The sequence below is a fragment of the Phoenix dactylifera genome, chromosome 1, assembly GCF_051530095.1.
Source record: "Phoenix dactylifera cultivar Ajwa chromosome 1, Ajwa_hap1_PhDact_Kaust_v1.1, whole genome shotgun sequence".
Taxonomy (NCBI): domain Eukaryota; kingdom Viridiplantae; phylum Streptophyta; class Magnoliopsida; order Arecales; family Arecaceae; genus Phoenix; species Phoenix dactylifera.
In genome coordinates this window covers 59,582,172-59,608,914 of record NC_143190.1, presented here as the reverse complement: position 1 = coordinate 59,608,914, position 26,743 = coordinate 59,582,172, and the positions used below count along the sequence as shown (strand labels likewise).

The 26,743-nt window shown below is 53.1% G+C and overlaps 3 protein-coding genes across 9 annotated transcripts in view; 2 read left to right on the top strand and 1 right to left on the bottom strand.

Annotated features, from left to right (window-relative positions):
- LOC103721548 (kinesin-like protein KIN-13B) overlaps positions 1 to 26,743 on the top strand; it is a 43,105-nt gene that overhangs the window by 6,711 nt on the left and 9,651 nt on the right. For 2 of the 7 annotated variants that reach the window (XM_008811813.6, XM_088708221.2), the window contains exons 11-12: positions 24 to 89; positions 163 to 668. In XM_008811813.6, coding sequence (XP_008810035.3) covers positions 24 to 89; positions 163 to 342 — 246 coding nt within the window. In that variant the 3' untranslated portion in view covers positions 343 to 668. Of the gene's footprint in view, positions 1 to 23; positions 90 to 162; positions 669 to 3,579; positions 3,997 to 26,743 lie in introns of those variants that run through there. The other 5 variants (XR_015971837.2, XR_015971840.2, XR_015971832.2 and 2 more) reach the window with 5 other exon arrangements.
- LOC148715446 (uncharacterized) lies at positions 10,061 to 10,846 on the bottom strand. The gene has a single exon (XM_088713654.1). The coding sequence runs from the start codon at positions 10,844 to 10,846 to the stop codon at positions 10,061 to 10,063; it is 786 nt and encodes a 261-aa protein (XP_088569780.1).
- On the top strand, positions 14,753 to 18,112 carry LOC149768796 (uncharacterized). The gene is made up of 4 exons (XM_089926176.1): positions 14,753 to 14,900; positions 17,521 to 17,642; positions 17,712 to 17,832; positions 17,973 to 18,112. The coding sequence occupies exons 1-3, from the start codon at positions 14,753 to 14,755 to the stop codon at positions 17,778 to 17,780; spliced, it is 339 nt and encodes a 112-aa protein (XP_089782302.1). The 3' UTR covers positions 17,781 to 17,832; positions 17,973 to 18,112.

Genomic DNA, 26,743 nt, shown 5'->3' with positions numbered 1-26,743 from the left:
ACATGATGATTGGTGAATCTCAGGAAGAGGAAGATCTGGTGATCGCACATCGGAAACAAGTGGAGGAGACTATTGATATTGTTAGGGAGGTAAGTATCTTTATTATTTACGCTAAAGTGAATGAAAACTGCATCTGGTAACTTCATTCTTTTGTTTTTACAGGAGATGAATCTGTTGGTCAAAGCAGATCAACCTGGTAACCAGTTGGATGATTACATTTCGAAATTGAACGCTATTCTTTCACAGAAGGCTGCTGGAATTGTAAATCTGCAGGCTCGTCTGGCTCGGTTTCAGAGGCATCTCGATAAGCACAATGTTCTGCTTTCTTCTCCAGGACCATGATTTTTGAATTTTTAGGCTCTTACTACAGTTGGCCATAATTAAGTATATCAACTAAGATCTATGATGCTAAATCAGCCCCAATTCGACCAGGTTGATATCTCTCCATGGTGATGGCATGGATGGCTGTTGGTTTCTGTGTCATCCAGTTGTATCGGAAAAGCTATAACAGGATCCACGGTTTTTAGTCACTCAAATATCAATAGGTATTTTGCCTGTAAATCTGTTACATTTGACCTCTTCATATATTGCTGTTTATTTGTTTACATAAAAGCTTGTCTTATTTTCTTTTTTTTTTCCTCAATATATCTATATTGCTTTGTGAGGTATTCATGCTTTTAGCTGCATTTTGTCTAAACATTTTCATGGTTATATTGATTAGATCTATCAGAAATAAGTGCATCATGATATTCTAGGCTTATATGACTGCAATCAGAAGTCGTGGGTGCTGCTATTCTATGAAAAGATAATCTTCTATTTTTCATAGTTCAATTCCTATTATCTTCTTCATTTGTTTATTTAATTGTTCATATTTAAGATTAGGAGGGACCGGTCCGGTCCATGGTCTGGTACACAAAACCAGGATTTTTGGTTGGGAAAAATCCTAGAATAAATTAACCGTGGTCAATATCTGAGGAACAACATCAAACGAGGCTTGAACTCCTATCCCTCTTATTGTGGGCAGGCTTTGAAATCTCTCTTTGTTAACTAAAAAGGCCCGTAGATAATGGGCTATACAACCAGGATAGCCATTCCCAGTTTATTATTTTAGGACGTTTTCTTACTCTGATTCCTTGCAAGGAGGAAAGCAGCCACACTAGAACGTTTGTGCATACTCTCGGTAATGGGGGAAAAAATCCTTCGATGGTGCCATTGTAGTGATGAATCCAGGTGCTGTCCTTGACCTGTAAATGGCTAAGGCAGTGCAAACGGCATAGACTATCCGGAGGATCTTAGCGGAGTATTGTTGGGTATCGGAGCAGCAGGTCAACCATGCTAAGTCTGCCATTAGCTTCAGCACAAGAACCAAGATGCAGTTGAAGAGCAGGATCATGGAGGTGATGGGAGTGGGTGAGCGGGGGTACCTCGAGGTATCTTGAGGTGTCTATTATTGGTCGGTGCCTCCGCAGAACTGACTACGCATCCGTCGAGTCGGGTATCAGACACAGACTGGAAGGATGGCAGGCAGGAGCCCTTTTCTTAATGGGGAGGGTAACCTTTCTTCGGTCGGTACTCAACTTGATCCCAATTTACTTATTGTCTAACACCATAGGACCATTGGCACCATTGAGCGCTTTGGAGCAGATGTTCAGGAGGTTCATATGGGGTGGTCAGGAGGAGAGGGGTAGCACCCATCTTGTGGCATGGGATGTCATTTGTCAGCCATGCCAGGATAGAGGTTTGGGCATTCAATCCTTAGTGGCGAGGCACGAGACCCTGGTGACCAAGCATGCTGCACAGATTATCCTAGAGCCCGAGGGTATTTGGTGTACCTTGATGAGGACCAAATATGGAGAGCCGAGGACTGGACCACGAGTAAGTCACCACAGTTCTTTGATCTGGAGGGAGATTTGCAGGAGGCTGCTGCAGGTCCTTCCCCTGACTAGCTGGGTGATTGGGGATGGGCGAACGTTAACATCCTGGAGGACGTGTGGCTGATAGACTTACCACTTAGTAGATGCCCCACGATGGTCGACTCTAGGAGCTTGGCGAGAAATAGGGTGTGCAACTTGATTATGCCGGGGAAGAGATGGTGGGATGCGAATCGGGTCCAGCGAGCTTTTGGGGAGCTATTGGCAGAGAGGGTGCTGGCTATATCGATACCTCTGGACAATGCAGTGAATAGGAGGATATGGGGAGGGACTGGGATATCAAGGGTTAGTGCTCCGGATCTGCAAGCCTGTGAAGAAGGGGGAACAGCGAGGTGAATGGAGGGGGGTTAGATATGAAGACTGTGAGTCCATCCGCATGTCGCCTTGTTTATATGAAAGGTAGTGTGGGGTTGTCTACCAACCAGAGGAGTCTTAGCTAGGAGGGGAGTGAGAGTTCTCCCGATATGTGAGTGGTGGCCTGTAGAGGTGGAGACGATTAGTGATGTTTTGTTTGAGTGCCCACGGACGGGGCCGCTAGCTCGGTGGAGGATCTCTTGGGTTACCTGGAGGCGGCGGGGCAGCGGCACATCGGGGAGGAGTGGGCCATTAGGAGTGCGTACATGGCTTATCATATATGGTTGGACAGGAATGCCCAGATCTTTGAAGATAGCAAGGTGCACCCGAGGATGATCGTAGACAGGACCTTACTTCATACTGCAGAGTTCATGAGCGCTATTGTGGAGGTTTTACCTGAGATGGCTAGAAAAATCTGGGACTCCCATTCAGCCATTTTGGCGACCAGGGTGATCTTTGTTTCTTGGGAGCCCCCCTAGCACTCTCAAGATAACTTTGATTGCAGTGTTTTTCGGCACGGAGGGGGAGGAATTGGGTTTGTGATCAGAGACTGCAATGTCAGGCTTGTCGCTGCCGAGAAACGATGCATTTTCGATGAGGCAGTATGTGGAGCCGAGCTAAGGGTGGCTTGGGAGGGAATTAGGTGCGCAAGACGGATACTTGGTGCCACAAATATCCACCTAGAGGACGACTCGACTACGGTGATAGAGTGGATCTGTGGGCAGCAAATCAGTGACGACCGGCACCTATTCCTACGAGGTGTACGCAAACTCGCGGGAGAGTGACACTTTTCGGACTTCTCATATTTATAAGGAGGCGAACCGCACAGCAGACTGGGTTACCTCCCGTTCATACATGTATAGTGTATAGTGTGAGCAACCGGTGTAGCAAAAAAAAAACGTGGTGATTGCTTATCAAGTGGGACAAGTTGCTGGCTTAAGGTGTGACATAGTCAGATGGACTAGACAACCATAGCTTTCTCGTATGCGCTCTGAAAGCTTGTTTGGAACAATATTTTAATTAAAATTTTCATTTCTCTAGTGGCAGCGCAGGGAGTTTTCCACCTACCTTTTACTTTGAAAAAAAAAATCATTAAAAAGAACAAATTGGGAGTTGCCAATTAGAAGCTATAACAAGAAAACCCGCAAACTAAATTACTGTCAGTCAATTAATTACTGTTACTTCCACCATATAATAGCAATTTTAAATAAATAATTATTAATTAAATGGCTATTATTTAAATTTGTATTGCATAATATAATATGTGGTCTCAAAACTGCTTTTTTTTTTTCAGAGAACACCGCTGACTTTAGCACCCGGCTGACTTGCGCGTGCGGCCTAATAAATCAGCAGGGTCAAGCTGTAGTTCGAATAACCCTAGAGTCCAGGCAGTACCTCTGTTTGGCCCATCCGTGCCCAAGCTCTTCGCTTTATTATGTTGATTTTTTGGCCGAGTGACATTTGTTCAAAGCTGGGTTGAGTATTTTTTTTGGGAAAGGAAATCAACTACGCCATGACTCAATCGTCCAGCTTATAGTTACGGGCCCCAGGCTTGGTCCCCTCAAAATGATTCCAAAATTATGGGCCCACGGCTGAGCACCAAATACAATAAAACATTCTCAGGTTGGCTTGGGTGCTGATAGCGTCCTCAGGTATCTTAGCGAGAACAAGATTTCTTTTCTTAATTGAAAGAGTTTTGAGTACTTCGGCCTAATCAATACAACTATTTTATACCCAGTGCTCCTGCGCCAAACAAAGCAAGGTAATATTTGGGAATAAGCTAAAAGGTAATATCTGGATTTTTGTTGGCAATGAACCCTCACGGACAGCTCAAGTTGAAACATTTTTTTTCATAACGGGGTGTTCTCGAGTCATGTTGGATTTCATGCAACGCCGGCTCTGGACATAGCAAATCCAAAATTTTGAGGAGCCCTGGCCCAAGGCCCTAAAGACTCGAGAGATTGACCCCTTGTGCAATACACATAGGGCATCAGATCAGATTGTGTACACGTTGTACATCCTTGAATGGCTGCCATTAGATGGCCATCAAACAACGCACATACAGGGCCGGCTCGAGCCTTAGGCGACTGAGGCAGTCGCCTAAGGCCCCCGGCTCGAAGAAAGCCTTGCTACGTCGTTGCCCAGTGCTCATCCCACCGCTGCACCGCAGTTTTCACATCCGTAGGCAGTAGACGGCGACAACGAGGCCTAGCTACACCGCTGCAGTGCCTTCCGCCCTTTCTGACACGCTACAGGTTACGGCCTACAGGCTACAGGTGAGGGAGATGGTTACGACAACTGACAACTTGGCTACAGGTGAGGGAGATGGTCAGTGACAAGCAACGGTCAATGGACAAGTCTTCCCCCCTTCTATCCCCCTTCTCTGCCACTGCCGGTGCTCTTTTTTATTTTATTTTTTTTTTGCCGAACCCTTCTCGGCTTCTTCTCGAATTCTCTCCCCCCAGTCCCCACTCCCCAAACTGGCAAACCTCCTTCGGAGTTTGGCCCTTCCCTTCTCGGCTCGAAGGCTAACGGCTTCTCAGCCTTCTCTTCGAGTCCGAGACTCCGACTTTCTTCTCAGCTTCTCATCCCAAGCGGTGGCGACGAGCGATCGAATCTACCATTCCACCCTTCGCTCCTTCGCTTTTGGACTTTGAAGAGAAGCCGATTGATTAATAGATCAAGTCCTCTCCTCGACTCCTCTGCTCTAATCCTTCTGGCTTCTGGTTCTGAAGTTCCGGTTTTGAACCTTGACGGCGGCCACCTCCCAGCTCCCGCCTCCCGGTCGACCGGACCACAGCCACAGGACACAGCTGGTAAGCCCTACGGCCCGCCCCCTTCTCCTTCTGGTTCTGGACCAGAGGCCTTCTTCGATTCTTCCGCGGTTGGGCCAATTCCCTCAAAGCCCTAAGGCCCTGGCCCTCCACTTCTTCTGAATTTTCGACTTGTGATTGGCCTTAATCCCCAGATTAATTTGTCATCTATGGTTTGGAGTGATAGTTGGGAACAGTCTGTTGGAGATGAGTCATGGACCTTATGGTTTGGTCTCACGTTGGGTTTAGTTGGAATGCTTAATTCTTATGTCTTTGTGCATATTAGTCTACCCGCAACTAAACTTATGAATTTCTAGTTAGTAAATGTCATCTATAGTATGGTACCTGAATTATTGGCTATGTTTGGTGCAAATGTCATCTATGATAGCTTAATCTTTTAGTTGGTTTTCTTTATGAAATTCTCTTTCTTGATGGGCTTAATCTTAAGTATAAAAGTTTGATTAATAATTTTGTATCTAAAAAAAGCTAGACGGATTATTTTTAAATAAAATTTTAAAATATTTTATACTTATTAAAAATTTATTATTATTATTATTATTATTATTATTATTATTATTATTATTATTATTATTATTATTATTATTATTTTTTAAAAGGTCTCTCTTAGTGAATTCGTCTTAGATCCTCAAATGTATTGGATCGCCCCTGCGCATATGGTGTATGACATGATGGTGAACTATCTTGTTTGGCCGTCCATCTCTTAATGGCCGTCATCCACAGCTGCAGAGCACCCAGCGGTGCCGCGCACACATTGCAGAGTATCCATGCTGAAACGTATTACTTTAGCAACGAATTGCACTGCAAACCAAATAGGAAGCGTAATGCGGAACGACCCGTTTGGAAGTTGGTTCGTTAATTGCTTAGACTGTTATGCGAAGAGCTTGCTAATGTAACACATAAATCTCACTTAAAAGAAATTAGACAGGTGCCATGTAACCTTCATATGTTCCTTTCATTGGCTGTCCGTACCTACAGTTTTTGTATTGTCAAAAAAAATGCTCTGGTGATTTTTTTTTTTATAATTAAAGTAGAACAGAGGAAAAGGTCGCCCCATATTTCTGGGTTCAAAAAAACGAGGATAAGAGAAAACATCAAAGAAAACAAAACTGTAGAGACAAGAAAAAAAATTAAAAAAAAAATAAAAGAAGGGAAGGAACATAGAGGTTATGGGTCGGATTGGATCGAATCTTGAGTGATCTCGATCAGTTCATGGTTATAATTTTTGACCCAATGGATCATTTGGATCGGATCGAATTCATGTATAATTCAGATCCGATTAAAAAAATTCGGATCCGGTTTGGGTCCAGCCTTGTATTATCGCGTGCTGATTGCTGAAGAGGTGTGGAAGCCTAATCGGTCATTTCACAATTTATCAGTTGCTTTAAAAAACACTCAATACAGTCCGTCACTCGTCCTATTATATCTTCTCCTTCTAGTCCGCCACTCGTCCCTCTGCTGCCAGCTTCCTCTCAGCCCATCTGTGTCCATCTCTTTCCAATCTCGTCCATTGCCGGCGGTTCTCCGACATGGTGATCCGTCTGTCCTCCTTCCTGTCTTTTTCCTAATCTATTTTCTTCGTCTTCTTCGTCCCATCCCTATTGTCCATCCCCTAGGTTTTCCTAGTGATTGGGATGGCGGCGACGATGCCGGCATTGGGGGTAGGGATCTGGCCGGACCTTTACCCGACCGAGGATGACCTCGTCTACAAGGAGGAGATCCTCCGCAACCCCCCCCCCTTTTTTTTTTTTTTGCTAAACCGGGTGATCTATACAACACGTGTACGGATACACCCAATAAAATCAGAAAACAAAACATCCCGGAGCTCCCGAGGCAGCTCCCCGTCCCCAGCCCATAAGGTACTACCGGCATGGTTAGCCACATACGTGGCCACCCAATCCGCAGCCCCGTTGGCTTCTCTAAACACATGCTTCGCCTGGACCACCCCTCCGTCCCTCATCATTAACCAGATATCGCGGATCAAGGGATGGTCGGCAGCACCGGCTCTCAGACCCCCCTGGATCCAACTAATGACCGTAGCCGAGTCACCCTCCAAGATGACTGATCTAGCTGAGAGCACATGCTGAGCGTGTCGAAGACCCGCCCAGGCAGCTCTCAGCTCCGCTCCAGAAACCGTGCAGTCAAATACCTGACAGCCTCCCGCCGCCACTACCCTGGAGGTCGGGTCCCGAATAACAAAACCCGCTCCACCTATCGTGCCACCATCCAGCACGGACCCATCAAAATTGACTTTGAGGAAGCTTGGGGGTGGGGGCTCCCAGGTGAAAAACACCGTGTGAGAAACTGCCGAGGCAGAAGGGGAACCCCAGATATCCCGAGCTATCAAAAGTCCATCTAAGGAGGAAGCACGACTAATCTCTGCCGCCTGCGCCCGGGCGCTCTCTGCCACGAGCCTTGGTGACTTGCTCTGCTCACCAAAGGTTCGAGCATTCCTAGCCAGCCATATCTGGTATGTTGTGCAGGTCGCTCTAACCGCCTCTTGGCGTGTCAATGGGTTACCCGACCACCAGCGGATAGTTCGTAAGAACTGGTCCCCACGGGTCCAACCCTCCCATGGCAGCCCCGCCGCACACCACGCCGCCCTCGCCCATGTGCACTGAAACAGTACATGGTCCACCGACTCATCAGCTCTGCATGCCCCGCACTCTGGGGGCATCCTCAAGCCCCGTTCGCTCAATACTGCTCTTGTCGGAAGCCGAACCCAGGCGACTTTCCATAAGAACAGTGCGACCCTCGGATGGAGGCCTAGGCGCCAGACCCAGGCACACTCCGGTCCTGGCTCATGCTCTGGCCGGAGCACACGGGAGAGGTGCCCCACCCTCACTCCGGTCCTACACGACGTGCTCCACACCCGGGTATCCGGACCCACATACCCCGGGATCGGAAGGGACCGAACCCTCTCAGCCAAGTGTGCCCCAAACATGTGACCCAACCTAACCTCATCCCAGGCAGCCCTTCCCGGGACAAGGAGGTCACAGACCCGCAGTCCCTCCACTGCCTCAATGTCAACCATAGTCGGCCAGAGTCTCAAGGGTAGGGCACCCACCCATGGGTCACCAACCACATCAATACTCTGCCCATCGCCTATCAACCATCTAGTATTCTCCTCGACCGTGGGAAGATATCTAGCGATCTCTCGCCACATGAATGAACAGCGACGCCCACTGCGAATCGCCCCTGCAGTGCCGGTACAGCCATATCTGGTAGCCATGGTCTGACTCCAGAAACCCTGTGGCTCCAGCGTAAATCGAGCTGCATGTCGGGCAATTAGCGCCTCACGTCGCTCCACAAGAGACAAAACTCCGAGGCCACCCTCACTCACTGGTAGGCAGACACTCTCCCATGCCACTAGATGCATCCCGTGACCCCCTCCATACGACCCCCACAGGAAGCTCCGAAGTAGCCCCTCAATCCTCATTAGCACTGTTTTCGGAACCACTGTGTTGGCCATGAAGTGGACCGGCATGGAAGCTAGCACTAGAAGTTGATAAATCGAAACCCCTAAAAGGATCCGACCTAATCAGCGTCAATCTACCCATCATGGAGTGTGAAGATGCCCTCCAACCCTCCAGTCTGCTCTGAATCCTCTGTACCAGACCAGAACACTCCGCCATCCGTAACCTCCGATCCGTGATGGGTACTCCCAGATAACTCTAGGTCCCGTCCTGATCCGGCATCCCAAGTAACCCCCGAATCTCCTGTCTGACCCTATGCTCAGTGCTAGGGCTGAAGGAAATTGTTGACTTCTGAAGGTTTACCTTCTGACCCGACATTGCACAGTACTCCGCTAATACTCTCCTGAGTACTCGTGCATCCTCTACCTGCGCCCTGGCCAGGAGTAGACAATCGTCTGCGAATAGTAGATGCGATATAGACCGAGACCCTGGGGCGGGAACAAACGCCTCCAGCTCCCGGTTAGCACAAACACCCCGCAGAGCCCGAGACAGGACATCTGAACAGATGATGAACAAATATGGGGATAAAGGACATCCCTGTCTAAGCCCCATAGTAGACCTAAAAAAGGGGGAGGGCGTGCCGTTGATCAAGATGGAGAATCTCGACCCCCGGACGCACCCCAACACCCACTCAATCCAGGTCTCATGAAAGCCGGAGCACTCCAAAGTGCGTCGCAAGAAACTCCACCGAATTCTGTCATAAGCCCGTTCCATGTCTAGCTTGACAGCCATCATGCTTCGTCGCTTAGAGGCCCGTCGAAGATCCCACATCATTTCTTGGGCCAGCATGACGTTATCAAAGATATTCCTACCCCCCACAAAAGCACCTTGCTCCTGGCAAATGAGGCCTGGCAGCAGATGCTTCATCCTGCCCACCATTATCCTTGCCACCACCTTATAAAGGGTTGTGTACAAGCTGATGGGCCTGAAATGGCTGGGCTCCCTCGCATCCTGGCGCTTAGGTATCAGCGTGACATAGGTAGCTCTCCAATCATCAGGCATCACTGCCTGACTGAAGAAATACCGCACTGCCTCCACCACTGCAACCCGAATGACACCCCAATATCTCCTAAAGAAGAAAGGTGGAAAGCCGTCCGGCCCTGGGGCCTTGTCCCCTGCCAGGGCCCAGACCACCTCCTACACTTCCTCCCCTGTCAAATGTCGAACCAGGAGTGCATTCTCCGACATTCCGATTTGCGTATCTGCCCTCGGGAGCTGGCCGACATCTCCGGGATCTCTATCCTCCGTCCATCTGGACCGAAAGAAATCTAGCAATACCTGACTGACCTCTGCCTCCCCCTCCACCTGCCGACCAGTCCCATCTCGCAGGGAACGAATCATGCTCCTCTGCCTCCTGATGACCGTCGTCCGGTGGAAGAAACTGGTATTCCGATCTCCCTCTCTAATCCACTGGACCCTGGACTTCTGTCTCCAGAAGACCTCATGCTGCCGTAGCAACGAGTGATGATCAGCAAGTAGCCCCCGTAGGCTTATTGTCTGCCTCCGGGAGCTCACCCTCCTGATCTTCTCTGATTTGAAGATTGCTAATGGCAACCTCTACCACTTCCATCTTCCTAAAAATATCTCCCACAACCTCGCGGTTCCAACGGCGGAGCCGCCTCTTAGTTAGTTCCAATTTTCGTGATACTCTCTGCATGGCATTGCCGTGTACCGGCAAGGACCATGCCTCCCGAACAATATCCCAGGATTGAGGGTAAGACAACCACACCTTCTCAAAACGGAAAGGGCTATGATGGCCAGAGTCCAAGACTGTTGATAACAATAGTGGACAATGGTCAGAAGCAATACGGGATAAGTGTCTGACCTGGTAGGTAGGAAATCGGATGATCCAATCAGGGCTCGCAATAGCCCTGTCTATCCGCTCCCAAACCCTAGTCATGCCAGACTGGTTATTACACCACGTGAATCGCGGTCCAGAGAAACCCAGATCCACTAAGCCGTTTTGAGATACAAAATCCCGGAACTCTCTTCGATCTACTGTATCGACAAAGGGTCGTCCTCCTCTCTTTTCACTCGCATTTAGAACACAATTGAAGTCACCTATCACCATGGTCGGAAAACCCTGGGCAACCAATTTAGTAATCTCGTCCCAGAGGACTCTCCTATTCCTATAATCAGTGCTCGCATACACCCCACACAAAACCCATGGAGCCGCATCAGGCTCTGTAATAATCATGATAACCTGTTGGGGGCAGTTGTGGAAGACATCCACGGACGCCACCCCCGCTTCCATAATACCAAAATACCCCCTGAAAGCCCTTGGGAGTCTATCGCATAGGACTCCCATTCGACCTCCAGGCGACGCTGCACACGACGAAGTCCGTTACCAAACAACCGCGTCTCACAGAGGAAGCAGATCTCTGGGCTGTGGACCTGCACTAACCTCCTGAACGACGTCCTAAAGGACGGCTTACCTGCCCCTCTGCAATTCCATGCTAGGATCCTCATGGAGAAAAGTCTAAGAGGTCGGCCACAGGCTCATCCACCCCTTGGGCCATCGGGTCCAGCACTACCTCGGGGTACATCCCCCCATGCTGACCGTCATCCTCACTCACTCTGGAGACAGCCCGCATAACAGCCGCTCGGACCCTCTGTACCACCATCGGATGATCCACCGCCGGTGTACTGGTGGCCCCTGCGACCGCAATCCGGTCATCACTGCTCTCCCTACTATCCCCCCGGGGTACCCCCTCCCGGGAGGCCTGAGCCAGCTGCTCAGTCTCGGGGTGGCTAACCGACACCCGACCCCCTGCCCCATAGGCCTCACCGCCTAGGTCACGCTCGCCCGGGCTAGACTCCTGCGGGGGGTATACTATGACTCCAGTGCCCGCCGGGGGGGTCTCTGGTCGGGGTCTCTCCCCTACCTGGGGCGGGGAACCAAACCAGAATACTGTAGATGATCCCCGTGCTGGATCCTCAGTGGTGTCCATCAGCCCAGGCACACTCAGTGCTCCTGGTGACCCGAGCATCTCTCGTCCTACAGTCTCCGGCTCCATCACGTCATGCCTACTCGTCGGGTCCATCCCCTCGCCCGTGAGGCCAAACTGGAAAGGACCAAGCCCCGAGAGAGCGACCCCGGGATCAGTCAGCTCACGAACAGGCTCGCTCGGAGCCAACTGCCCGCGGGGCCCAACCGGCATGGGCGGCCCCCAGGCTCACTCGGCCCCCCAGGCGCGCGCGGCCCGCGAGGCGCGCGCGGCCCGCCAGCCCCGCGCGGCCCGCCAGGCGCGCGCGGCCCGCCAGGCGCGCGCATCCCGCCAGCCCCACGCGGCCCGCCAGCCCCGCGCGCGACCGACCCTTTGGGCGCGCGGGTCATCCTGGGAACGCGCGGCCCGTTGGAAGCGCGCGCTCCCATGGGTGCCTTCGGCACCCGTATGACACGCGCGCGCGCACGTGCCGTGCGCATCACGCGCAGCGCACGTGCGCGCGCCGAACCCATGCCAAAAGATCCTAACGGGCCCTTGTCGGCTCGCGGCCCATCATCCCTGGGCCGCTTGCCAGACGGGCCCGTGGCCCCACCCGCGTAGCTCGGTGGGCCGGGTAGCGCCACCGGGCCGGCCCGATGCACCGCCGGCCCAGCCTTACTTGGCCCGCCGTCCGGGTCAACCAGGCCGACTCTGGGTTGAAATGCCGAGTCGACTCGGTTGCTGCCGCGGTGGGAGTCCGGTGCTCCGTCGCCCGCCCCCTCCATCGGCGTACGTTTCAGCGGCGAATGGCGGCGGGCGATCTTGGTTGGTTTCTGCCAACCGTCAAGGTCCGGAGGAGGTATGACCGGAGGGCTGGCCCGGTCTTCCGGAGACAGCGGCCGAGGCGAGGGCACCTTGGCCTTCGGCTCGGCCGTCTTCCCCGGTCGCGGCGGCAGCGGCGGCGGCGGCCCTCTCGGGAGCCGGGGTCGGTTCGCCACTAACCATGGACCAAAGATCAGCCCTTGATCGACCTCCCCGGTTCCCATCTCCGGCCCTACTTGAGAAGCCCCCAAATCCACCCCCACCTCCTCCGACTGCTCTGGCACCGACTGACGGCACGCCATCACCGAGTGGCCAATCCTGCCACATCTGGTGCAGTAATCGGCGATATTCTCGAAGACAAAGGGCTGCCACCGCACCCTCGTCTTCCCCCGAATCAGAACCCCCGGAAGAAGGGGCTCGGTGGCATCGATCGCCACCTTCACCCTAGCGAAACCCATGGCTCGCCGTTGTTCGGTCACCCCGTCAACGGCGAGCGGCTGCCCCGCTTGGGTTGCTATTTCTAGTATGGTCGCGGCCGACCAATATTCCGGCGGGAACCGGGGTAGCCGGAGCCATACAACGGCCGTTTTCACGGCTACCTCCCCCAGCACAAACTCCGGCACCACGGCTCCATGGCGAGGAGCTGCCCCGCCACCACCCATGGGCCACCATTGAGTGCTCGGTCTTGGTCGGCCATCGACCCAAACCTCAAGGCTAGGTGGTCGTCGGCTAGCGGCACCGCCTCCACCTTCCATACCAATTTTCCTCGGGTGGCCACATCCTTGGCCACCCACTCGGCCGGCACCCGACGGCCGAGGCTGCGGGCCACCACCGAGAGGCCTTCCCACTCCCTGCGAGCGGCCTCGATGGGCGCCTCCGACGGCTTCAAGACCGTCGGAAAGCGGCGACTCAACCGAGCCACATCCGCGTCCGAGGGCCAGTGAGTTACCCACGGCCCCAGCCTCGCCGGAGCCCTGGATGTCTCCCCCCGTTCCGCAGGAGTTTTACCTTTACCTTTGCCCTTACCTTTGCCCGCCACCACTGCCGCGTACGTCTTTGTCCCCGAAGGGCCCGCCTGTTGATCCATCGGCGTAGCTCCGGCGAAACTTGTCCCCGGACCTGCACACAGAAAGGTTAGAAGAAACAGAGAAGTCGTCCGCCGGAGAACGCCGACGGCCCCTCCTCAGCCCGCAGTAGAATCCCGTGCCCCCCACAGAGTCGTCCGTCGTTGACGGAGGAGAACCTCGCCGAGGGCCGCCGGAGAAGCAACTAGCCGTGAAGCTCCTGCGCGGCCGCCGGAGACTAGCCGTTAGGCTGCAGATCAACCAGGGACAGTAGCCGTTGGCTTCTCTCTCTAGAACCAGAGTTTCTCACTCTGCAGATCAACCCCTTCAGCCTGAAGCTACGGTGGCACTACTCAGTGGCCCGCGCCCGAGGCCCCATTCGAGAAACGTTGAGTGATCTACGAGCGCGCCCTCAAGGCCCTCTCGCAGTCCTACAAGCTCTGGCACGCTTACCTTTGTGAGCGCCTCAACCTCGTCTGCTCCCTCCCCATCTCCCACCCGGCCTACGAGTTCCTCAACAACACCTTCGAGCGCGCCCTTGTCACCATGCACAAGATGCCCCGTCTGGATCTTGTACTTGACCTCCCTCACCAAACAGCGCCTTAGTTCTCACGAAGAACTGGCTAAGCCTAAAAGCTTGAAGCAGTGAAGAGTGAAGAGTGATTGGGCCTCAGGCCCTCAGTCCTCATGGAGTCGAAGCGACAAAGTGATTGAGCGATTGGATAATCCCCTGCGGCCTACGGGCATGTGGTCCAAAATAGATGGTCCGGATTTGGGTTAGGTCGTTGGATAAATGATTCAAAATTAATCCAAAAAATAATGGATTGGGTCGAGATTCAGTAAACCTAGATCCGATCCGAAAAATAGAACGGGTCCAATTTTAGGATCCGACCCGGCCCTAAGAATCCTCCAAATAGGTCGGGTCGAGTCACAAGTCAACCAACTTATTTGTAGCCTTAGTTATAGCAAGCCCCTATTCAAAAAAATCCAACCCAGAAATATATAGAATCCAACCACGGCAAAACAACCATCACCTAGCCCGAACCCACCGTCTAATCCAACCCATTGCCGTTAAGGGCCATGCTTCAATAGAAAAGCTACACATCACTTCTGCAATTTTGTTGTGCAACATTTCTCAGTTGATCTCTCGAATTATTGTGGATAAGGATATAAGAATAGCACTTAATGTGAGGACAAGCCCACATACAGTGAGCTAATGGGCCAAGCCCAACATGGCTGGCCCATCTGGAGACCTAGAGGTGGTGATCGCCAGCTGAGACGGTTACAACCGCCTGACAGCCACGATCACCACCACTCTCCTCTTCCAGCTGAGGGCTATTAAGGCTTATGGATCCTTCACAGAGGAACTCCATCACCCTCTCATTTCTTCTCATTCCCCTCTTTTTCTGCTACAAGGAATTGAAGCAGGAGCAATATCATCGGAGTAGGGATCCCAGCCGCCAGAGGGAACATCACATGGTTGTCCTGGAGCTAGGTAAGTCCTTGACTTCTTCTTCCCTGGTATTATGCAAGTAGATATAGCTTAATCATGAAACAACAAGACAGAGAGAACGAAATGGAAGAGATCAAAACAGGAAAAGGAAAGAATGAAAACAAAAGAAAAAGAATAGGAAGAATAAGAATAAGAAGAAGAAGAAGAAGAAGAAGAGGGAAAGAAGGGGAAGGGCTTACCTAGGGTCCCCAGCTGCGGATCCGGCGCGGTGAACTCGGCCGCAGATTTTCCTTGGTAGCGGCGAGTTTCGCTGCGGCTATGGCCGGGGTGGCGGGTCTCTCCCCCACCCGTAGTGGGGATGAAGGAGGAGCCGCCGGCTCCTCCCGCAGACTTCGCGGGCTTCGGTCGGGGCTGCGGTGGGACGGAGGTCCCTTCTTTTCAAGGGGGTGGTTCCGACCCCCATTTGCACCAAAGAACAGAGAGGGGGCCGGCTGCTGCGGGCACGGCCACGGGTTCGGCCGTGGGCGCCGCCGGTCGCGACCGACCTCCTCCGTGAGGGGGAGTCGCCCTCCTCCCTTCTAAAGAGAAGATGGAAGAAGACGAAGGGGGGATCGGCCGCTACGGGCCAAGCCGCAGGCGATGTTGGCTGGCCGCCGGCTTCTCCGACCTCGGACCCGTCTCCCTCCCGAGCACTCCCACAAGCTTCCTTGCTTCATGTGAGAAGAGGAGAAAAGGAGGAGTGGATCGGGAAGAGAAGAAGAAAGGAGGAAAAGAAGGTTCGGGAAGGGAGGAGAACAAAGAAAAGAAAAAGAAGAAAGAAAAGAAAAAGAAAAGGAAAGGAAAAGAAGAAAAGAAGAAAAAGGAAAAAGAAAAATAAAATGAAGAGTTCGGTGGGCCAAAATGGGCCTAATTCCGAGGTGGGCTTCAAATACATTTGGATTTAGAAGCCTGAAGCCGGGCTGGGCCCTGGCCCGAGCTAAATAATTTTTAAGCCAGAATTTACTGGACCAGTATATAATTGACCCAAGCCTGAACCATTAATTAGGTCAGATCTGAGCCAATATGCAATTGACTCAGACCTGAACCAGAAATTGGGTCAAACCTGAACCAGTATGCAATGGACCCAGATCTGAAGCAGAAATGGAATCAAATCCAAACCAGAAATTAGCTTAGGCCTGAACCAGAAATTGAATTAGGCTATGAACCCGAAAATGAAATTGAGTTCTAAGGATGGGCTGTAAATGACTTTAAGATTATAAATAAATAGAAATTAAATGTGCAAGTGACATGTAATTTAATGATCTTGCTAGGTATTGGAGAATTGGCATTTGGTGAGCAAATTAAGGTAAGTAACCTGTCTTAATCTTATTATGGATCATGTATCACGTTTTATAAGATGAAAAAGTATTATTTATGCAATTGGAATTATGTATAAGAATTGTGGAAAAAGTATAATCTTATATTTCATCAAATACTTGTGATTACTCGATTATGAAATTGTATATGATTATTTATGTTTTCACAAAATTAGGATCAAGCATGTGTTAGCAAATGATTACATGATTTTGGATACATAGCATCCATCATTATTATTATTATTATATTATGTACACATGATTATGATGATATAGAAAGATGCATGGAAAAATAAAGTTTTCAGCATGATCATGAGTTTTATTAGCATGATGCCATTATTCACTTTTCAATGGATCTATGAGAAAAGATTTGTGAAAAGCATGATATGTTTTAAGAACTCTCAGATCGCTATGTATGACCCCCGCCAGTGGGTAACAGTAACTAGGCATATGACCCCCGCCAGTGGGTAAAAGTAACTTGGCTTTACGACCCCCGCCAGTGGGTAATAGTAACTGGAAGATGACCCTGCAGTGGTAAAGGCCTTGCCGTGGGAATAAGAGCGGCCATAGCTACACTACCATCTGAGAGTATGAATTTCAAAGTATGGAATAATGGCAAAAGTTTTATGATGCATAAATGGCAAAAGTTTTATGATGCATAAATGGCAAAAGTTTTATGATGCATAAATGGCAAAAGTTTTATGATGCATAATCATATTTATGAAGTTGCATAAATGGACTTGCATAGTTTATGACTGGTTGGATTATATGAAATGTTTACTTTATTACAAGCACAGATTTCAAAGCATGAATAATGATGAGTACGGATTTTAAAGCATGGAATAAAGACAAGTTTTAAGTCTGGTTTGATTATATGTTGTATAAAGCGTTTACTTTGTTACAACCTTTAGTTTCTTAAAATAATGCACTAGTATGAAGAATACTATGCTTGATCCGATAAGATTATTCTTGTTTACTTACTGAGCTTTATAGCTCACACCCATTTATTTATGTTCTTACAGATAAATAGGAGATGCTAGGAACAAGAAGCGTGACATGCTCCAGGGTTATGGGAAAGACAAATGTTAAATGTTGATATTGTTTTTAGAAGCTTTGTATGGATTTTAATACCTGAACATTTAATGATTTTCATGAATATAGTTGTTTAGTAATTGAAGTGGCTGCGTGTTATTGTATGCTTAACTTGGCAATAACACGGCCGTGTCATGAACCGAATTCGGGGCGTGACACTTAATACATGTCCTACCAAGACAGAATTTGTGACTTGCTATCCTTTTGCCTAACAGACAAAGATTTACCTCTGTTCAAAGACTGGTTCATTCGGATCGACATGAGAGTCCAACTCTATTGCATTGCCAAAATCCATGTTGTATATTTGAAGCAGATTGACCTCCTTGCTTCTCTCATGGTACAACTCTCTTCTAGCTAAGCTCCCTTTCTTCTCGATTTGTTTCTGCTTGTGGTTTACTGGATGCAGGGTATTCGGGGAGCAAATGCACCTGGTGCAATAATCGGCAGGGCACTAGAAGGGTTTGGGCCGGATTAGATAGAGTTTTAATTAATGGTGCTGCCTAGAGCGTTAATATCTCGTTCTCAAGGTTAGCCATCTCTCTAGAATTTGTTCTGATCATTCTCCACATTTGCTTGAAATTCTCTCTCCAAATCTTTCTGGACTGAAGCCTTTCAAATTTCAGTAGATGCGGGAATAGCATCATAACTTTTTGAACTTTTACTATAGGTACCATCTCTCGTTAATTTAATCGAAGTCCTTAACACTAGGAAGGGTCGGTACCGTGCCTTTGGTTCAGAAGATCATCTACCGGAGCAATGGGATGACTCTTGTTGAAGGGACAAAAACCAATGGAACTCCAGGGGCCCAAAATCGGATCTCCCATGTTCTCTGAGAAAAGGCCGTGTTGGGGGGAATAAGATTTTTTCCCAAATGACATAAATGCCCCTAAGAAGCCGTACAAATTCCGACCCCGGACGGCCGAAGTCGGCGTCCGACTTCGGAACGCCCGACCTCGAGACCTCCGGCCTAAGAAAAACCCCGATGTTCGAGGTCTACTCTTGTCAGCCACCTACTACGGCCGCGCGCCTCAGAGGTCTGGCCGAGGACCATACCCTGACGCCCCTCTGGCATTTATTACGCATGGTCGCTGTAACTCTCCGGCTTACTCCACAATAAATGCGGATCTCCGGCTTACTCCACAATAAATGCGGATCTCCAGCTTACTCCACAATAAATGCGGATCTCCGGCTTACTCCACAATAAATGCGGATCTCCAGCTTACTCCACCATAAATGCGCATGGCTCCTGTCATCTACGGACTCTCAGCTCTCCACGGCAAATCAGCCCAGCAGAGTCTAGTCAACTATGATAAGTCTTCGATCTCGGCCATACCTCCGACACCAATGCAATAATTCGTCTGACAACGTGCTAGTTCGGGTTATACGACGCCCTCACCGCCGACATCAGGGCAATGATTCGCTTGACCATGCGCCGACCTGAACAACATGCCGAGCCGTACTACGGCCTCGCCCTGTTACATCGCAGGTAAACCAACCCCCGCCTATAAAAGGGAGCCTTGGCCTCTCAGGAGGGGGTTGGAAGATTGATATACTCTACAGACATTATTTATCTCCTTTTCGACACTATTTGCCCCCTCCCTGACTTGAGCGTCGGAGGGCCGGCGCCGGAAAACCCGGCCACCGGTTCGTGTGCAGGCACCCGGACGGAGGGCACCGCCAACTGACGGACCGCCGCTTCGCCACGAGGACCTGCCGCCCCTTCTCTCCGACCGCCCCAGACGGAGGACGCCGCTCGCCGACGGACCGCCGCCCCGCCGTGAGAACTCACCGCCGCTCCCTCTCCTCGACCGAAAACTGCCCCCGGGTCCAATTTCCAGCAACAGTTGGCGCTAGAGGAAGGGCCCGAGTAGCAGTCATGAAGTTGAGAAGTAAGGGAGCCTCTAACATCTCCCGGCGTCCCCCGCAAAGCTCTGGACACTCTGTCCAGAACTCTCCAATTCCTGCTGACCCAGTTCCTCTGGTCCAGCCGGAACAGTTCGACGCCCTGGTACAGCAAGTCCAGGCCTTGGCCGCCGCCGTTCAGAGTTTGCGGCGCGAGGAAGCCTTACCTACGCTCCCCCCACGGGCTCAGGCCCCGCCGGAGTGTCTCCCCAACGGCCCGGTTTTTCCAAGCCAAAACTTGCATGGCTCTTCTAAAGCCAACAACGGAGAACGAGCTTCTCCCCGGAGGGAGTTACCGGGAGAAGGTTTCGATCGGAGACCCCAACTTTCTGAGGCAGAGTCAGCCCCAGATCACCGTGAGCCGGCGCAAACCACGGCGACAATCCCACGGGTGGGGGAGCTCGACCGGAAAGTTGAGCATCTGGAGCGTCAGATTGCGGCGCTCTACAGCAAGAAGGCAAGACAAGAGGGAGACTTTGAGTTCACCACCAAGTCCCCCTTCTCCCGCCAGATCGAGGATGAGCCGGTTCCCGCGAGGTTCAAAATGCCTCAGGTGGAACCCTACAACGGGACGACCGACCCTCTCGACCACCTGGAGAGCTATCGGGCCCTCATGGCCCTACAAGGGTCCTTGGAGGCCATACTCTGCAAGGCCTTCCCAGCGACCCTCCGAGGGACCGCTCGGCTTTGGTTTTCTGGACTGAAGCCGAATACGGTGTCCTCTTTTGAGCAGCTCGGCAGGCAGTTCGCCACCAACTTCGCTGCCAGCCGGCGCCAGCGACGGACGTCGGACTCCCTCCTCGACATCAAACAGAAAGAGGGGGAGTCCCTCAAGGAGTACCTGGACCGCTTCACCGCCGCCACATGGGAGGTTCGCGAGCTAGACCAGTCGATAGCTATGTCGGCTCTGAAGACTGGGGTTCGCTCCTACCGATTCCTCTTTTCCATCGAGAAGAGCTTCCCGGCCGACTTCACTGAAATGTTGGCCCGAGCCCAGAAGTATGCCAAGGCCGAGGAGGCAGTTGCATCTAGGCGGGGGGCAATTGAGCCCGCCTCCAAGAAGCAGAAGAAACGCCGCGAGGAGCGCGGCCGACAAAGGAGCCGATCCCCCCGCTGAGAGAAGAACCTCCCCAGACTGAGAAGTCCGCCCCGACAGCAGAGGCGATCTCAGCAAAGGACCCCTCCTCGGCCGAGGTCCCCACCACGGCCTCGGACGTACCCGGAAAAGTACGAGAACTACACACCCGTCAACGCTCCCCGGGCCGAGATCCTGATGGAAATCGAGGGTCGGGACTTCTTCCGACCCCCGCCTCCTATGCGAGACACGGGATTCCCCCGGAATCCCAGGAAGTATTGCCGCTTCCACCGAGATCGTGGGCACGACACGGAGGACTGCTACCAACTCCGGGATGAGATAGAAGCGCTCATCCGACGGGGAGTACTCAACCGGTTCGTGAGGAACCGACCTGAGGAAAGGAGGCCGGCGGAGAATGTTGCACCAACCGGAAATCCGGGCGACAACAGGCCCATCGCCGGCACCATCAACATGATCGGGCGGGCCTCGGCAGGAACGGCCGCCCAGGGAGCACCCCCGAAGCGCCCACGTACTGGTGAAGCCATCTCATTCTCGGACGAGGACTTAGAAGGGGTCGAAACCCCCCATGATGATGCTGTGGTCATCTCTATGATTGTAAATAGGTTTGATGTAAAGCGTGTCCTAGTTGACAATGGAAGCTCAGCCAACATTTTGTATTATCATGCCTACCAGAAAATGGGATTGACAGAAGGGCATCTCCGGAGAGTCAATGCCCCGTTGGTTGGGTTTACCGGAGATGCAGTCCCGGTTGAGGGTGAGGCCAGCTTCCTTGTCACAGTCGGCCTCGCCCCCCGGGAGAGCACTGTGAGGATGGACCTCCTGGTGGTCCGTCTGCCCTCGGTCTACAACGCCATCCTTGGGGGCCCAGGGCTAAATGCCCTTCGAGCCGTGGTTTCAACTCGCCATTTGCTCATGCGGTTCCCCATCGACCAAGGAGTAGGCGAGGTCCGCGGAGACCAGCTGGTCGCCAAGCAATGCTACATGGCGGCCCACACAGTAAAGCAACCAGCCGAGGCGCCGGACCACCCGATGGGCCCTTCGCTGCCCATAGAAACCCTCGATGCGAGGGACACCCTCTGGAAGAAGCAAGTCGAGCCCGGTGAGCTCCTTATTCAAATCCCACTACAAGAAAATTTTCCTGAGCTAACTGTGCAGGTCGGCTCCGGCCTCGGCGCTCGCGAGAGGGATTGCCTTGTCAGCTTCCTGCGGGACAACGCTGACGTCTTCGCCTGGTCGCCTGCGGACGTGCCGGGAATTGACCCTGGAGTCATGGTCCACCGACTCCAGGTAAGGCCGACCAGCAGGCCTGTAAAGCAGAAGAAAAGAGGCTCTGCTCCGGAACGACAACGGGCGGCAGCTGAAGAGGTGGACAAGCTCCTCGGAGCCGGTTTCATCCGGGAGGTCTCCTACCCGGACTGGCTCGCCAACATAGTCCTCGTAAAGAAGGCCAACGGAAAATGGCGTATGTGCGTGGACTACACCGACTTGAACAAGGCCTGCCCAAAAAACAGCTTCCCCCTTCCGAGCATCGACCGGCTCGTCGACTCCACTTCAGGACACCAACTGCTAACTTTTATGGACGCCTTTTCAGAATACAATCAAATCCGAATGGCGCCAGAAGACGAAGAGAAGACGGCCTTCATCACCGACAAGGGCACCTACTGCTACAAGGTGATGCCCTTTGGCCTGAAGAACGCTGGGGCCACCTATCAGAGACTGGTCAGCCAAATTTTTAAAGACCAGATCGGCCGGAACATGGAGGTCTATGTGGACGACATGTTGGTAAAGAGCCGGGCGGCGGAACGCCACATAGCCGATCTCAACGAGACATTCGCCAAGCTCAGAAGATATCAAATGAAACTCAACCCGGCGAAGTGCGCGTTCGGGGTTACCTCGGGCAAGTTCCTGGGTTTCATAGTGACCCAGCGCGGAATTGAAGCCAATCCGGAGAAGATCCGGGCACTGCAAGAGATGTCGCCTCCAAAGACAGTTAAGGAGGTGCAACGGCTCGCGGGGCGGGTTGCCGCCCTGGGAAGGTTCGTCTCTCGGTCAGCCGAGCGATGCCTCCCCTTCTTCAAGAGCCTTAAACGGCCGAAAGACTTCCGGTGGACAGAAGAATGCCAGCAGGCCTTTGAAGAGCTTCGGAGCCTTCTGGCCTCTCCCCCGCTGCTCACCAAGCCCCAGAAAGGCGAGGTCCTTTACTTATATCTGGCCGTCTCCCCAGCTGCAGTAAGCTCAGTCCTCGTCCGGGAAGAGGACAAGCTCCAAAAGCCGGTCTATTACACCAGCCGGGTTCTCAGGGATCCTGAGACCCGATATTCTAAACTTGAGAAGACCATCTTCGCTCTCATCATCTCGGCTCGGAGACTCAGGCCTTACTTCCAAGCCCACACGATAGCCATATTGACCGACCAGCCTATGAAGCAAATATTGCAGAGGTCGGATCGTGCGGGGAGGATCGCCAAATGGGCGGTCGAGCTCGGGGAATTCGACCTCGAATATCGGCCCAGGCCGGCTATCAAAGCTCAGATACTCGCCGACTTCATCGTGGAATGCACCCTTCCGGACGACCCCGAGAGGCCACCCGAATCCGTAGAGGAGGCCCCGAGGCAGCCATGGGTCCTGCACTCGGACGGGTCTTCGACCTCGGGGGGTAGCGGGGCCGGACTCATCCTCACCAGTCCGGACGGAGTGGTGGCAGAGCAAGCTTTGCGCCTCGAATTCCCGGCCTCGAACAATGAGGCCGAGTATGAGGCTCTCATCGCCGGGCTTAAGCTGGCGAAAGAACTAAAAGTAGAAGACCTGACGGCCTTCAGCGACTCCCAGCTGGTAGTAAACCAGATCCAAGGAGACTTCGAAGCTAAAGAGCCATCCATGCAAAAGTATCTCCAAAAGGTGCGGGAACTCATATCTACCCTGAGTTCCTTCAATATTCAGTACATTCCCAGAGCGGAGAACCTCAGGGCAGACCAGCTATCCAAATTGGCAACCTCCCACATGAGCGAGCTTCCCAAGGGAACAGCGCTCGAATATCTTCAGATCCCCAGCACGGAGGAACCCGAGCCCACCATGTGCATCGACTCCGAGCCAAGCTGGATCGATGGGCTCGTCTGCTACCTTCAGGACGGAATCCTGCCTCACGACGAGATGGAGGCTCGCCGAATCAAGCGTCAGGCTCCCCGGTATGTCTTATACGAGAATAAACTCTATCGACGATCATTTACTTCTCTCCTTCTCAGATGCCTCCGCCCCTCCGAGGCGGACTATGCCCTCCGAGAGGTCCATGAAGGGATCTGCGGAAATCACCTGGGGGGTCGGGCACTAGCCCATAAAGTCCTGCGACAAGGATATTATTGGCCCACACTCCAGAAGGATGCAACAGATTTCGTCCGGAAGTGCGATCGGTGCCAACGAAACGCCAATGTCCAGCGCCGACCCTCAGCTCTGCTGACCTCCATCATCGCCCCCTGGCCGTTCGCCCAATGGGGGATCGACATCCTGGGGCCCTTTCCCCTGGCCACCGGACAGAGAAAGTTCCTGGTCGTCTCCATTGACTACTTCACCAAATGGGTCGAGGCCGAACCCGTCGCCCGGATCACCGAGCAAAAGATGCGGGACTTCGTGTGGAAGTCCATAATCTGCAGATTCGGACTATCCCGTATCCTTATATCTGACAATGGTCGACAATTTGACAATGTTCGTTTCAGAGAATTTTGCTCTGAGCTCGGCATTGATCACCGTTTCACCTCAGTCGCTCACCCCCAGACAAACGGGAAAACTGAGGTAACTAACCGCACTATTTTGCAGGGGCTCAAGGCTAGGCTTGATCGGTCCAAAGGACAGTGGGTCGAGGACTTGTACAATGTCCTTTGGGCATACCGGACCACGTTCCGACTGCCCACGGGAGAGACCCCCTTCAACCTAGCATACGGCACCGAGGCCGTCATCCCGTTGGAGATCGGCCTGCCTTCTTCAAGGGTGGAGCATTACGACCCCGACACCAATTCTTCCCAGCTCAGGAGCAACTTGGACCTCTTCGAAGAGACAAGAGAGGTTGCCCGGGTCCGCATGGCGAGATACCAACAGCGAACGGCCCAATACTACAACTCTAGAGTCAAGCCCAAGCTCTTCAAAGTGGGGGACCTCGTCCTCAGGAGAGCCGAGGCTTCTCAACCGACTGAGCAAGGAAAGCTCGCCCCAAATTGGGAGGGGCCGTATCAGATCGCCCGGGTACAACGACCAGGGGCGTATAAATTAAAGTCCCTAGAGGGGACCCTGATCCCGCGAAGCTGGAACTCCGAGAATCTACGAATGTACTACCAGTAAAACCCCTAGGGGTTCAAGACAATCAGGACAATGGACTCAGCTTCCTTTTCGCAAATAATTCTCTTATCTTGATGGCTGTAATTCTCTTCTAATATTGGGTCGTCTGTGATCCTCAGATTTCCCGGCCAAAATCGGGATGCCTCGAGGCTCGACCGTAGAGTCCCAAACTCCCTCGACCTCGGGAAGAATCGCAGGACAACGAAATATCGACTTGGCGCGAAATTCCCTCGACTAAGGTCAGAATGCCCCGGTTCGTCGGGATGCCCCGGCTATAGGGATGCTCGAGACGTCAAGATATAAGTACGGTCCTCTCTGACCAGACGAGCTCGGCTCGTTCTCCATCAACATCCATCTATGAGCACGGTCCTCTCTAACCAGACGAGCTCGGCTCGTTCACCATCAACTTCCCCCTATGAGCACGGTCCTCTCTGACCAGACGAGCTTGGCTCGTTCTCCTACCTCGACTAAGGTCGGGATGCCCCGAGGGTCGACCGTAGAGAACCAGACTCCCTCGACCTCGGGAAGGCGCCGTGAGGGGTGGAAAGGGTGGCTCCACCCGGGGCGCCACGAAGTGGACCCCCGGGAGCGGTCGACGATCCCCGATCTCCGAAACGAGCGATCCCTTGACTAAGGTCGGGATGCCCCGAGGGTCGACCGTAGAGAACCAGACTCCCTCGACCTCGGGAAGCGTCGCAGGTCGGTAGAGCGTGCCCAGACCCGCCGACTTGACGAACGATCCCTCGACTAAGGTCGGGATGCCCCGAGGGTCGATCGTAGAGAACCAGACTCCCTCGACCTCGGGAAGGCGCCGTAAGGGGTGGAAAGGGTGGCTCCACCCGGGGCGCCACGAAGTGGACCCCCGGGAGCGGTCGACGATCCCCGATCCCCGAAACGAGCGATCCCTCGACTAAGGTCGGGATGCCCCGAGGGTCGACCGTAGAGAACCAGACTCCCTCGACCTCGGAAAGCGTCGCAGGTCGGTAGAGCGTGCCCAGACCCGCCGACCTGACGAACTATCCCTCGACTAAGGCCGGGATGCCCCGAGGGTCGACCGTAGAGAACCAGACTCCCTCGACCCCGGGAAGAAGCCGTAAGGGGTGGAAAGGGTGGTTCCACCCGGGGCGCCACGAAGTGGACCCCCGGGAGCGGTCGACGATCCCCGATCCCCGAAGCGAGCTATTCCCCGACTAAGGTCGGGATGCCCCGAGGGTCGACCGTAGAGAACCAGACTCCCTCGACCTCGGAAAGCGTCGCAGGTCGGTAGAGCGTGCCCAGACCCGCCGACCTGACGAACTATCCCTCGACTAAGGCCGGGATGCCCCGAGGGTCGACCGTAGAGAACCAGACTCCCTCGACCTCGGGAAGCGTCGCAGGTCGGTAGAGCGTGCCCAGACCCGCCGACTTGACGAACGATCCCTCGACTAAGGTCGGGATGCCCCGAGGGTCGACCGTAGAGAACCAGACTCCCTCGACCTCGGAAAGGCGCCGTGAGGGGTGGAAAGGGTGGCTCCACCCGGGGCGCCACGAAGTGGACCCCCGGGAGCGGTCGACGATCCCCGAAACGAGCGATCCATCGACTAAGGTCGGGATGCCCCGAGGGTCGACCGTAGAGAACCAGACTCCCTCGACCTCGGAAAGCGTCGCAGGTCGGTAGAGCGTGCCCAGACCCGCCGACTTGACGAACGATCCCTCGACTAAGGTCGGGATGCCCCGAGGGTCGACCGTAGAGAACCAGACTCCCTCGACCTCGGGAAGGCGCCGTAAGGGGTGGAAAGGGTGGCTCCACCCGGGGCGCCACGAAGTGGACCCCCGGGAGCGGTCGACGATCCCCGATCCCCGAAACGAGCGATCCCTCGACTAAGGTCGGGATGCCCCGAGGGTCGACCGTAGAGAACCAGACTCCCTCGACCTCGGAAAGCGTCGCAGGTCGGTAGAGCATGCCCAGACCCGCCGACCTGACGAACTATCCCTCGACTAAGGCCGGGATGCCCCGAGGGTCGACCGTAGAGAACCAGACTCCCTCGACCTCGGGAAGAAGCCGTAAGGGGTGGAAAGGGTGGTTCCACCCGGGGCACCACGAAGTAGACCCCCGAGAGCGGTCGACGATCCCCGAT